The 14,457-nt window shown below is 34.9% G+C and overlaps 1 protein-coding gene across 3 annotated transcripts in view; it reads right to left on the bottom strand.

Moving 5' to 3' along the window:
• ASCC3 (activating signal cointegrator 1 complex subunit 3) overlaps positions 1 to 14,457 on the bottom strand; it is a 270,580-nt gene that overhangs the window by 99,078 nt on the left and 157,045 nt on the right. For all 3 annotated transcript variants that reach the window (XM_061460216.1, XM_061460218.1, XM_061460217.1), the window contains exons 15-16: positions 4,238 to 4,429; positions 3,685 to 3,909 (exon numbers count right to left, since the gene is read on the bottom strand). In XM_061460216.1, the coding sequence (XP_061316200.1) occupies positions 3,685 to 3,909; positions 4,238 to 4,429 (417 nt within the window). The remainder of the gene's footprint in view (positions 1 to 3,684; positions 3,910 to 4,237; positions 4,430 to 14,457) is intronic.

Below are 14,457 nucleotides of genomic sequence, written 5' to 3'. Positions count from 1 at the left end.
CTGCTTCTGACCATTTTTAGAAGAAAAAAAAACAAAACCCAAAACAAATGTCAGAAGAAATCTGCACAAAAGAATTCTCAGTGGGTTGAGGTGCTGACATACAAATTTAAAGTCTTAATTTTGGTGTCAAATCAATGAAGTTGGGCGTATTTCGACTTTTCTCACTCTGTAGCTCTCCTAGGAGAAAATGAACAGGGACATCAAGGCCAGCGTGCTGTCTCTATGATAGGTAACACCAAATGCTGAAGGGCAGAATGTGGCAATAAGAAACAAGCATCATATAAATTTATCCCAAATTCTTAAACTATTGCACCTCAAGAACTTTAGCTAAAGGTACTGTCTTTGCATTTGATATCTTTCAATTGATTTTTATTTCATTTTTGTGCATTTTTGGACTGTTCTACCTTTCAGGTACAACTCCCTGCAGCAAAGATTTCCATAGTCTAATCACCCAGCTGGCATTCTTTTGTGTTTTCTGAACCTGCTAGTGGCTCATCTCAATAAGCCACTTGGTTCTTTTCCTAGGAGAAATTCACTCTTTTGCCATATCACTCTTTCCTTCATAAAACTCTGTCATATAATCTCCCATTTATCTTTGTTCTTGCCTGAAACATGCAGGTAAACTAGTGTGTTCCTTTCATAGAAGCTAATCTATTCCTTTGCCCATCCTTCCTGAAAATTTTGTACTTCTAGAAAATTAATTTTGAAAGGAGAATTAGAAATACCCAAATTTGATTGCCTCAGTGCCCAAATTTTCTGTCTTGCATCATATTCAAGGGTCAAAATTCAAGGTCTATTCAAACATACAAAATTCAAGGGTCTAGATTTGATCTGGTGATTGTGTGGCTAGGACTACATATTGTATTACCCCAATGTCTGAATCACTGCCTCATTCTTACCACCTACTTATTTCTGTCAAGAGATCTTGTCTAGATAAAAGCAACTTCATATTCTTCTGGAAACATGGAGTCTTAACGTATTTCCAACTGCTGCCTTTATTTTACTATTTTTTTCTAGCTACCAATCCATCTATAATAAGTTAAGAATTTAAACAATTCAACATTGCTTCTGGCCTTTAATTGGTTCCTCTTTACAACTACAGCATAAGTATTTGGATTTCCTGAATGACTTGCAAGAAAAACAGACTACGCTCCTAAAATATGTTGTTTTATTATACATCAGGGCAGACTTCCTGTACTAATAACATGCTCTGTTAAGGCAAAGATGATAGCAGCCATCAGCATACTGTTGAGATTTCTGTAACAAATAAGTCAATAAACACATATCTTGTCCCAATATATAGTGCTAGTTACTATCAAAGGGATGACCAAAACTGAATGTATCTCCTAAGACTATTTACTGATCCGTATGATGGCATATGTTTTTAAATTTTTCTTTTTTTTTTTCAGAATGCTGCAGCTTATGGAATAGCCACCTCCAGATAAACATAACAATTTCTAAAGCACCTGTATCCTTCTCAGAGGATTCCACTAAGTTAGATCAAATCAGCATATACAGAAGCTTAAACTGACTCGAATTATAAAGAAATGATAAAGTTACTTTCCAAAACCCTCCTAACACAATAGGTCCTTGTAACTGCTCACAGTATTGATTTCCTGTAATCTGGCAGGTGCTAATTTTTCTTGCATGTCATGACAGAAGTAACACCACGCATACCAGATGACCAAAAAATGGTGGTTTCATGCCGTTGTTACTGTATTGCTTTTCAGCATTTTCCATTGCTATTTCTACTAACAACCACTTATCACAGTGACGAACAAAAAAATCTCAGCTGCTGGAACTGTACTGCAGCCACAGAATCTTCAGTAATTTAAAGCCAGGAGTACACTGTTCCTTTCAGATAACACTACCACACTACAAAATCTGAAAAGAAATAGTTTTGTCTAAACTAGTTTGTCAATTTTCTGCACATTTCCTCAAACCCCAAATCCTGCAATAGAAAGTAGATTTTATTATTCTATATGTCACACACTTCCTATATATCTTTGATTGGATAAGTTTAGATAACTGTCTCCTACACAACAGATTTATTGTTCTATTCCATATTTTTTCTTATTTAGTTCTACTATTTAACATGACAGGAGTATTACCTTCTTAATTTTATGCCTTCAATGTAACCAAATTATTTTTGCAGCGCCTACTAGCACTACTTTTCAGAAAACTACTTGGATACTTGACTACTGTTAAAAGTCAATAAAATTCTTAAGATTGCTTTTATTGTTACCGATCTTACCCAAATTGCTGCTACTCATTTTCTTTTGGATAATTTTTAGTATTTCATAGTTACTGTAGACATTCTAAGCTCATAGAGCCTTTTACCGCTTGAATGCCTTGCTTTTGGATGCCTTTTCCCCCTTTTTACTAAGTATCCATTCGAACATACTCAGCTGGTGCTAAAGAATGGTATTTAACTTTCCAAGTCTCCAGTGACTTATTTTTTTTTTAACAGCTTTTATGCTAGTAAAGCGTTTATTGTTAAATGCAGGGAAAAGAAAACAAAAAGGAAAAAGATAAGAGATTACTACTTTTAAAAATGGCTGTTAAAATCAGAAGCCTGGGAGAAATTAGAATTGTTTTGTATTCTAACAATCAACCATGTCTGTTCTACCTTCAATGTGTTTTTTTTTGGTGCTAACTGCACCAAAGTCAATGCTATCAGCAGTTTGGTACCTTAATTTACTATCTAGTACAATAACACACAGAAACATGCAATTGTAAATTTTTTTTTAAGCCATTCCAAACACTTCATGTGAGACAAATACCTAGGACTTAAAACTAAGAATTCACAATCGGTACAGTGGAAAAGGAGGAAGTGGAGAGGAATTCTGAAGTGTATCTATAACCAAATACATCTTTGATACTGAAAATAGAATTAGTTTTCAATTTCTTTTTCTCCTCTGCATAAGATGATCAATAAATGTAAAATTCATTTGTCTGTTCCCTCAGAATCAAAGAAACCCTCCCTTTAACCTTACATATAAGAATCACCTCTGCTTTCTGGCCTTGTCGGAAAATTTGTGCTTATTCAGAACTACAGCTCAGATCAGAGGAACAACACGCTGCTCCTTAAAACCAATCTCTCTCTGCAGAATATTACACATTGAAAATTAATAGCGTAAATCTCATACTTCCTTAAGCAAGCATGCTCAGCTGAGAGGAAAGAAATAGGCCTGGAACTCCTGGTTCATCAAGTTAAATCTTTTCCTCATTTGCAATCAAATCTTCCATACAAATACCATCACTTATTACAATATTCACCACAGAAAAAATGGAAATCTCCACTGCTACTAAAAGTCTATTCCAAAAGTAAGCTTGTTTCTTTACAGATATGGTTTCATTTTTTTGAGGATTTTAATTTGCAGTTTTGCAGAACACTGATTAAACTCAATAAAGTGCTTCTGATTAAAAGGTAAATGCTGTCTTCCTACAGTTTTATCTTAATGGTATTTTGACCAGTACGACTTCTAATACTTACTACATTTTGTAAAAGGCCCCAAACATTTACATATGTATAACGGTTCACTCCCTCAAACATACACACCTATAGACTACCAGTAATAAAATTTCCATTTCAGATATTTTGTGTGACAATATTGCATCTTTGTTTCAAGTAATATTAATATTTTAAAGTTTACTAGTTTCTCTAAATAAATAAAAGGTTACCTCTGCATTTAGGTTGTCTGCAAGGCTTTCGAGAAACTGGCTTTCAATTGGATTCTGCTGAGTAAGAAGAGTCAAGTAATGACTGAGTTTATCGTGAGTTGTAATAATGATGCCTTCTCCGAATTTGTCAAACTGAGGCCGTCCAGCTCGACCAAATATCTGCATGACATCTAGAATTCCAAGGTCAACAAAGGAGCCTCTTTTTGCAGCATATATTTGTGTTCCCTGGTTGAGGAAAAGTTAATAAAAATTAACATAAATACACATGAATATAATCCTGATGAGCTGAATACCGAAATTAGGCAAATATAGCATGATTTCAGAAGTGTACTTTAACTAATCCTTTCACAATCTTTGATATATTTAAATCTTTACTATACAAACTAGACTCCCACTGGAGAGAATCAGTTTAATGAGATATAAATAACATTTCGCGTCAATCAGATATTTCCCTTCTGGGCCCCAAACCCACAATAAAGATCTTGCTATCTATGCTTCCTTACAGGTTTCTTTTAAGACAAGTACCCATGTGCAGAGTAATGGAAGCTCTAACCTTAATAACAACAGCATGAGCAGGAAGATTGACACCCCAGGCGAGCGTAGCTGTACAAACCAGGACTTTGATATGTCCATTAGAAAACAAGTTCTCAACCAGATTTCTGTCTTGCCGCAGCATTCCTGCATGATGAATACTAAATCCATCTGGAAACAGCTCACGTAACTGCTTATTTCTGGATCTCTGTACCTAGAGTGGACAAGCATAAAAATTAAATTCACTTCTAATTACAGTACAAGAACCACTGCATTACTAAAAATTATGGGGAAAAAAACCACAGAATATTTTTATTAGGCATACAAAAGAAACTAGTTCTACTTATGTCAAGCTTTTTATCAACGCCAGTATGTCATGATTTTCTGTAAATGGATTTGACTTCTAGTCCTACTTTCCAAAGAATACACTTAATTGTTTAAAAGAATACTGTTAGAAAAATATAGCTTCACCTAAACAGAGATTCAAATTTACTGATAATCATTATGAACACGAAATGGAGAACTCGTACACTGATTTTCTTTAAGAGCAGTTTTCAGACTATGCAGGCAGCTAGGACAGGCTGATGGCAGCAGGCCACACATTATATTTAACAATAAGGAGGGGATACCTTTCCCTACCACTAGCCATTGCAGCACCTTGGCACAGCATCGACTAATAAATTCACAGCACGGAATCAAACTGCTCATCTACTCCTTATTTTTATCTTCCCCGTGGGTAGGAGGCTGGGAACTCGGTCTGCAAAACCTCAGGTCCTCCAGCCTTCCACTGTGTACAAGGTCTGTAAGCAAGTCTCCCTTATTTCTGGGCGCTAGTTTTATCACACTTCACCTAAAACAGATATTTGACTCACAGTTAAGAAAAGCTAATACACTTCCCTTCCAAACACTAAACTCTGAAACTCCAGTTGCTTTGGATTGTGACTTCCAGAAGAAACAGGGAAGGAAAAAAGAAACCCAACCACTTAAAAAGGAAATCCAAAGCACCAGAGTTCATGCCATTTTAGCATGAACAGTTGTCTTTCTGTTCAGAAACAAGGCTTTGGCCTAAAGCTCAAGTATCACAAAAAGTACAGCTTTTTTATTACAATTAAGATGACAGTAGGAAAGGCACAGTAGCCCTGTTGTAAACTGGAATAAAGGGCCTTTACGAAGTTTATATGAGCTTAAATACAACATCAGAAAGCACCTTATGAAGGTGTTCTCTTCACTCTCACCCCTGGATATGGTTTCTCTAATCTTCAGGTTGCAATGTCCCTGGTTTGCCACAAACAACTCCGATTTTCCTCCCATCTCTTCCACATTACTAACTTCTGCACTCACTCCTTGTGCCAATGATGATACTAATCTTTCCCTAAACCAGATTTCTGTACTATCTTTGTCAGCAGAGAATCTCTGTTTTTCCACAGACCACATGAGTTAAGCATTTTTGGACTACCACTTTATTTTCAGTGCTGTATATTATAGTGAAGTAATTCTAGATAATTTATATTATTATTTTAAATATACACAATTACTAATAGCTGACACACAGCCACTGAAAGCTGATTTCAGGGGTACAGAGTGGGTAAAGCAAAGCACAATATGGCTCATAGTACTGGCATACTGCTAAACATGAACAATAAATCTCTGCAAACAGAAATAAATAGGGAGATGAGAATACAATTATGAAGGAGCACATGAAAAGAAAAATGTTGGGAGAAAAACAGATTTCTCAGCTTCACATTTATCCAGCTTCTTCATATCTGATTGTTCCTGCTTTAGCAGTAATTATTAACTTTAATTTAAAGGAAATAAAGATCAGCTTTTTAACTACACAGCTTTTTTTTTGGCAAATTTAATTAACCACTGTAGTGCTTGAAAAATGAATAAATAAGAAATTGAGAAAATGGAAATGTGGTTCATGAAGCCTGCTCTTTATGAGCTAGCAAACAGAAACAAATATTTTATGAAGAACACAAATGCACCGAGGCTCATATTCCTAGTTTATCAACAACAAATCTGACAGAAGACAGGCATGTGGAAAATTCACTTCAGCTGCAAATCTGAGAATAATTGTGACAGAGAAATTTGGATTGATCTTGTTTGCATTCAGAACATGGTATAAGAATTTGAGAATGTAATTAGCTTTTGTTTTAAATGAAGCAAATCTTCCTAAGCGATAAGGCAACCATCAGAAATTTCACTTTTTTAGCAGCGTATTGCTGTTGTGTAACTATTTTACAGGTATTAAAATAACTACATTTAAAAAAGTACAATTTTTCAATCTCAAAATACACTTTAAATATTATAATCTCTAGCTGAAAAAGCCAAATCTGTAAGTCAGGGCAGTTTACTAATGGGAAACTAAGAACAGTAATATCTTGCATTATATATGGAAGGAAATTTGTTTACAATATATTTACAGTTTTAGGAACTACAATTTTGCCAATTTAGAGAAAGGAACTTGGCAGGGAAAAAGAGGGAGGGAAAAAGTTTGTGACAGAAAACACACTTAGATATGGCAATGCTGGTCTGACTATGATCCGATCCAAGTTCTTACAAGCTTAAGATTAATCAACCATTTAATAATACGTAGGAACTCACTCCAAAACATATCCATAAAGTTGCATTTAGAAAGTGTATCTGCATGCTGCTAAAATCTCCACATATTCTAAAACAACTTCTTTGTTAATATTCGCAGGTTTTGCCTGTTCATTTATTGAACCTATGAAGTGCTAGACACTCAGGTTACACAGGAATCAGTTGTGAAGCACATTAAATACTTTTTTTCTGACACAGAAGATGATAATTTTTTTTAAATGAAAAACAGAACACTTTTGACTTAGGAAAAAACAAATATCAAGCAAATCAAATCACTAACTACCCTTGATGATTCCATTAACTGCCCAGAAACAGAACTAATTTTCTTTCCATAAATATTTTGGCATTTTAAATTACAAGGATACAAGGCAAGTTAGCTCAAGAACAATAAAGTGACCCGACTTTATAAAGCTACACTTCAGAAAATAAAAAAATAAATCATGTCTCAGTGATGGCTTGGAAGACTGCTCACACAGAATATCCTTTAATGGCAAAATATTTGAAAACGAACCTAAGCACTTGTGCCAATGAATTGCATGGTTATTCTATTAAACCTGGATTTTAATGGTTGCAGAGACAACATCACCACCAGCTACTAAATAAAATTTATACTACTCCAAACTTGTTCTATTACAGACTAAAAGGTTTTGCTTAAAATGTAAACAAAATGTCACTAAGTACCTCAGGTGTAGGGAGAAATTGTTACGAGGTCTGGCACTGGTCTCCTGATTAGAATTGATTTTCTTTCCCCTCCCTTATTGCTCAAGAGGGCTGTAAATTTATGACCTTTGCTTACATGTGTGTGTGCATCTAAACCAGTATGTATTAAATAAATTCCTAGTTTAGCTTGCAGCCACATATATTTCTCTTTTAAACGTCATGAATTTCATGCAGTACTCGATTAAGACACATTAAAAATGCCACAATTAGACAGAGAAAAATATTCTACTTAACTTTAAAGAGAAGTGAGGCAGAAAAAAGATTTAATCACTATTTAAGGTATTTCAGCTGAAGGCTTACTTTTAAGATAACACCCTTTCTTACCCTTTTCTTGCCTCTGGTATTACAAAGGTATCATCACTCATAAAGACTGAAAGCTGAGTGGCTTTTGTCTGCACTACCAATATTACACAAGTCAAATAATTAATTGATATTTTTTAATGGGCTAGTAGGTACTTTTTTTCTTATTTTACCTAAAAAATAAGAAAAATAATAAAGCTTGACTATGAAGAAGCTGCCAATACATTACTTCTAGATAAGTGGAACATCAATTTATGTCTTTTCTTTAATCTGCAATTGCCATTCCCATCTAGGACAGACTAAGTAGATCACTATTATTTGGTATGATCAGAGCTGTTTTTTTTTCTTTCTGTAAATTACTTATTTTTCCTTTCTGTTTCTTCATTTTGAAGATAGGGTTTCCAGCTTTGAAATTTGGTGTTTTTTTCCCTACTAATAACACAGGTTTTTTTTCCAGTAACAGAAATGGCACAGGCTATTCTAGTATTTTTCTCACAATCCCCTTACTATAGCAAAACTTCATGCTTGCGACCGTAAGACTCAATCATTGTAATTTCCTTTCTGTGGAGTTCACAACAGGGCAGCACTTGTGGTTTGTACAGAATATTTGTTCATTGGTTTGAGCAATTCTGAGCAATTTATTCCTGTCCTTCATTCTTGCACTGTCCTGACACCCTGCAAAGTACTAGCTCTTAATTTTGAGACCTCATTAACTTCACTTGATGATTGTAGGTGCTCAGATAGCACAGAAATCACAGACACCTAAACCAAACATTCAGGTATGTTTTGCTGCAGCCTTCAATGAAGGGCAGTTTTAATTAGTACTACCACTGAGTGATGAATATAATTCAGTTATTCCCCAAACAACTATTCACTAACTTTCCTGAAGACATCTGAAAGTGTTGACCTTCTAAATTGCTTAAAGTTCCAACAAGACAGAAGGCTCCTCTCCCTCATTCATAATACTGCTGAATCTGCTCTGCTGGGCCATTTAAAGAATACTGATTGCCTTTCAAAATTTATGAGATCAAGGTGAGATGGGAGAAGTCTCCATCCATTCAGGAAGTAAAAGGTGACTAAAAAAAGCAGAATGAAAAAAGGTAAGTTGAAAAGTCCATTAATGGGCTTATTCCCGTTCCTTGAATACAAAACACTAACATGACTTCTGTATGTACGAGGACTGAGAGAAACAGAAAGAAATTATCAAAGGACTGCACAGTCATTCAGCATTTTTGCTCTTCAGAATTTACTACATACATATTACATATTAATTAACAGATACGTTAAATCTTTAACATAAATTTTATTTTTTTTATAATTGCTGGTTCAAAGGGGAGAGATCAAATGTTAGATAGTGCCAATAAACCCATGAAAAGATTTTTTAAATATGAAGTCAAAACACAGTAAGTTTTTTTGTTACAGAAAAATACCATGAGACTCTTTCATATGCACATTTGGATTATACGAAACCTAGAAAAACCACTAAACCACGAAGACGAGCAGTATCACTATCTGACAGTTCATGAAAGAAATTGAACATGAAGAAATACAGATTGGAGTCAAAAGGGAGAAAAAAAGAATGCATTTGGAGCTACAATGATTTCACCTGAGGACTCTCCTTTTATGAATTATGACTTTTATTTGTATTATTCCACTTGTATGGCCTGCATAATAACTGAGCTATTGGCAGCTGTTTCTAGGACAAGGATGAAGTGGCATGCTATGTAGTAAGATTAAATTATTATTTTATTACAGAAGGAAAGAATTAACTTTGAAAGAAATTTTCCCTGAAGGATTTAAAAGCTGGCTACATTTCTGTGATGAATATATATCAAACAATTAGCCCTTATATTGTATTACCTTTCATACTACTTAAGAAACAGTACAGAATGGAAAGTTATTAGTATTTACTGAACATGTAGTAATACAGTAAATCATATATGAACAACTTGTCATGAAGCTCTTCTATAAGGTTATAAATCAGTCACTTCAAAAAGATACCCAGCAGTTCAATACACTGGACTCAGGCAGTGGTGCTGTGTTGATATGCCTTTACATTACCTCCCTCATTCTTTCTTGGGAAGAGCGGTGCTAGCTTCACAAACTGTTCACCCTGTAGCTGCTCCCTGTGAAGAACCCAAAGACTACTGAGAGTTCTCCTTAACTGAGATGAGTTGCATGGCCTAGCAGATTATTTCTGGTATGGATGCAGACTGGCCAATATGCTATTCTACTTAATGAGTATGCATGCTCATTCTCTACATCTTCACATTTCTAATGTATCTAGCTATTAACTTCGTATAGTTATCCTGAAGCGATATCTCTGTCCAACACTTACTCTTTTACTGAGTTATAATTAGTGGGTACCTGGCAAGACAGTATTTGAAGAAAGTAATTCTAGCAAAGAAATGTGAATCAGTTTAAATTTCTCCTGGAAGAGTCAATAAGCTAATTGTCTCCCTCTGGAGATTTAAGTTCATTGTATTAAAGTTAGAATTTTTTAAACCTACGAGTTACTGATCTGATCAATTTACTGAAATCACCTCAATAAGGTCTGTAAAGTGCTCTAAAACTACATCTGAAAGAGAAATAAAGGGGAGTAGTGTGACTGCTTTGCTTAAACATCTTCCTCAGTGTAAAAACAATTCTTTTACTACAATCATCAGAGGCACATAATTCAGGATTAATTTTCTGTATTATAGAATTACAACTGTTTTTCTTCTGAACCATCTCCTCTGTGTATGTAGGTTTCTACTGTTTTAGTGTTGTCTCCTGTCGATTTGTAATTTAGAAATAATTTTATAGAACAGGAATCTATCTGTCCCTAGTCCTCAGCAGGCCACAGACTATTTTTGCAGTTGTTGCACTAAAAGCAATTCTCTCTCATGCACATATAATCTTCTGCAGGGCAGAGCTACCTCCAGTGGAAATTTGTAACATATTTCAGGTCTATATAACATACGGGGTTTCTGTAGTTTGTAAAACACAGTCACTGCAGAATGAAGTATCAAAGAATTCAATTTTAATGTATTTACACCACAATTAGAAAAACTGTATCTGAAAGAGAAAGGAGGAGAAGTTTAGACAATCAGGAAAAATTGCCAAGCAGCCTATTCAAGTTATGACTGTCTTTCTTGTATTTTTCTTGCGCAAGTGAAATGACAGCTCTTTTCTTCAAAGCCGTACAATTTTCACTGTATATGATGACCAGTCTTGAGATATGGTTAGATGATACTTATTACACTCTTTTGCTTATATTTATTATTTAGACTTAGCTGTTTACTTTTCAGACCAGGTTGCCAACCCCTGTGCTGTTCACAGGGGTGGTGTTTGTAGATGTTCTCTGAAGATAAAACTTGGGAAGCTGTTGTTCCCATAAAGGGAAAATGAATTGTGCAAATATGGATTAAAAAGATTTGTCGACTTTCAAAAGTGAAGAGTGAAAACTTATAATTTTTCTGCTAATAAAGTAAAGATGGATTACTGCTGGTACACTCCTTATATAGTAGTGGTAAACGTTGTGAATTTGAAATCTGGAAATGGAATGATTCCCTGATGGAATTTGCATATGATAGCTAATGCTGTGATTTTTTGTTTAAATAATGCATGTTTAAAATGCACTTTACAGTTGTACAAATGGGAACATTATTCCTTGTCTTTGTGCTCCATCCAGTCAGAGAATAAAAAAATAATTTGAAATGAATGGACTGGTATGGTGTCCAGAAATTTCTTGCCTTATTCAGTGTCCTCTTTTTACAGTACACTAAGTTACATCACAGCAGCACCATCTTTTCTTCACTGGAAACATTACACGGTGCATAGAGAATTAGATAATGTGGGAAGTGAAAAACCCAAACAAGTGGTAAAAATTAAATTTAATCTTTGATTCCTCAGTTCTATAATCTATAATGCATAAGATAAAAGTGTTTACAGACCTCACTGATGATAGAAACTAAGAAAATTTAGCATTGCTAAAATGTTACTTTTTTGAGCTGGCCAGGCAAGCCAAGAATTAAAGACTCATGAATGCAAGCCTGACTGTACAAATTATGGATTTGGAAGAAGTCACCAAGGATATAGACATAGTTTCAAATTACCTCCTTTGATGCCTAGCTGTTACAAAGCAAAAAAGGGGGCTATTTATATAGAGAATATAGCCAGAATTTTATAAGATGGACCAACGTAACCAAAAATTTCACTTCAAGCCAGACTATGGTGCCTTAAAACCGAATGAATTACTGATTCTCAGATAAAAGGATTTATGAACTTAGAATGAAAAATAATTCTTCTGTGAAAACACACGGAGAAAACAGCACTAGGTTTCGATAGAAAGAAAATGTTATAACGACCCAGTTTAAGCTGAACCACTGAGTGAAAATGAAGTAAAAAATAATAATTTTCATGTATTGTACAACGATAAGCATATTTCTGTTGTTTATAGCAAGTGCAATAAAAATTACATAGAGACTGCTTCAGTAACGATGAAAATCTGGGCTTCACAGTGAACAGAAATCTGTGCCTAAATACTCTCAGATCTTATTAAAAGAAGTGTCAAAACATTTCATTTTAGCAATAACATGAAAATGCACATCAATTAAGGCTGAATTAATTGCATAGTATCATAATTTTAAAATACATGCAAAATCGTGTAAGGCTCTGCTTTGCTTTCTCATAAATTCAAAATTAAACTGTTCTCTCTCTACCAATATATGAAACTTAAAATAGAGCAAGGTATCTATTCTTCTCCAGCCCTTGAGACAGCAAGTCCTGTTGTCATATTTGTTAACCACTTGGAGTACACAGATGAAGAAGTCATCCATCAATCATGGTTTGTTTTGACGAGAGCAGAAGTTTTCAGTATGCTCTTAGAAAACTAGCCAGTAGGGAAGATACACATGAAAAGAAATTGATATAGAGAGACAATCTGATGAAATGCAAGAGTAGCGTTGCAACAGCAAGGATGAATTTGTACTGGTTTCAGTTTGAACACTGGCATCCTCCGGAGACCTAGTTAAACCTTTTGTTGCTGTGCTTAACTGTGCAACATTTTCAATGTTTCTGCTTCAACAGGAAACTGATATTGCATGGTTTCTATAAAAATATTTTTTATATTTGAGAATACCTCCTTTGCTTTTTAATATTCAAAACTGACACTCTGCTGAGCCATAACAACACTGGATGTGTTTTTAGTCTGAGACAATGAAACTAAGTGTTCTCAAGGTCTTTCCAATACAGCTGTATCTTACTTATTACATATCATTACAATTTTTAGTGTAACTCCTCCTCAAAGGCTGTACTGACCGAGACATCATTAACCCTGCAAGTAAAAAATCCATTTGTGAACATTAAGCATATTTCTTATTACATAATTAAACCATAACAGTCCACTACAACCCTACAGCTATGCAAAGTGACAGACTGAGAATTCTTCACAAGAATGGGATGACTTTTACAAGTTTTATAGGTAATTGGAAATGTGCAGTATGAGCTAATAGTCTACAGGGTTCTCAAACTGGTTTTGACTGGCATCAGTTTGTAGGACCATGAAAAGCTGAAATTTATCTTAAAAGAGGAAAATAAGTTTTGGAGAGATGAGCTCTAGGTATTAAATGTCTTTTGATTTGGTGCTGTGGCTTTGTTTCTTCACTTCTCTAGCTTATGCCCTACAGCATGGAAGAAATATAACAATTCTAAGCAGATGTGATAAAAAAAACAAGTCAGTAAAAGCGGTACAAATTCTTGAACTCAAAAAGGTCAAAACTGTACTCACCACTCATAACGTACGTTGAACTCTGTAACCTGAACTTTAACAAGATAACCAAATGAGAACATCAGACCATCTACAGCACCATAAAAATCAGTTTCTTCACCGATACTTGTGTAACATGAAGACCCATGAGAAAATTCATGATGTAATTAGCAACACATAAAGCTTTTTTTTTTTTTGTGTGTGTGTGCTAATAATATTAAATAAGCCTCAGAACTAAAGATGTTTTATTCCTCCTGTGACTTTGCTATTTTAAGACAGTTTCAAGGACTCCTTAAGTAACACTTTGTAGTTCAGTGACACCAAATGTTAAATCTTACAAGACAAGCACTTTCAAGAAAGCTCCAAGGGACATGAAAAATTACAGATGTTTATGTATTTTCATATTACAATGTTCATGTAATATCACCTAACTATAATGCGTTAATTATTTACTTTATCTGACAAAGTACTAATAAAAAAAAAATCTTAAGAAACCATTAGGCCTTTAAGTTATGGGACAAGTGAAAATAGTGGAAAACAAGTTGTGGTGGTTTAAACCCAGTCAGGCAACTCGTTCACTCACTCCACCCCCTTCTTTCCCTCCTCCTACTCCCAGAGGGATGGAGAGGAGAACCAAAGAGAATGCAACTCCCAGGGGTTGAGATAAGAACAGTTTAGTAACTAAGGTATAACTTAGTTACTAAAGGTATAAATCACTACTGCTACCACCAATAATAACAATGATAAAGGAAATAACAAAGGAAGAGAATACGCCTCACCACCAGCCGACCAATAACTCGCCCCCCCCACCCCACCAGACCAAGCACCAACCGATACTTCCTCCAACCCTGCAGTCCCAGCCCTTCCGGGTA

Source organism: Pezoporus flaviventris, unplaced genomic scaffold (assembly GCF_033815535.1).
Source record: "Pezoporus flaviventris isolate CSIRO_AGI_PZ_B2104156 unplaced genomic scaffold, CSIRO_AGI_Pfla_v1 ptg000031l, whole genome shotgun sequence".
In the NCBI taxonomy this organism is placed as follows: domain Eukaryota; kingdom Metazoa; phylum Chordata; class Aves; order Psittaciformes; family Psittacidae; genus Pezoporus; species Pezoporus flaviventris.
The sequence above is the reverse complement of the archived record's forward strand: the minus strand, read 5'-3'. Positions and strand labels throughout refer to the sequence as shown.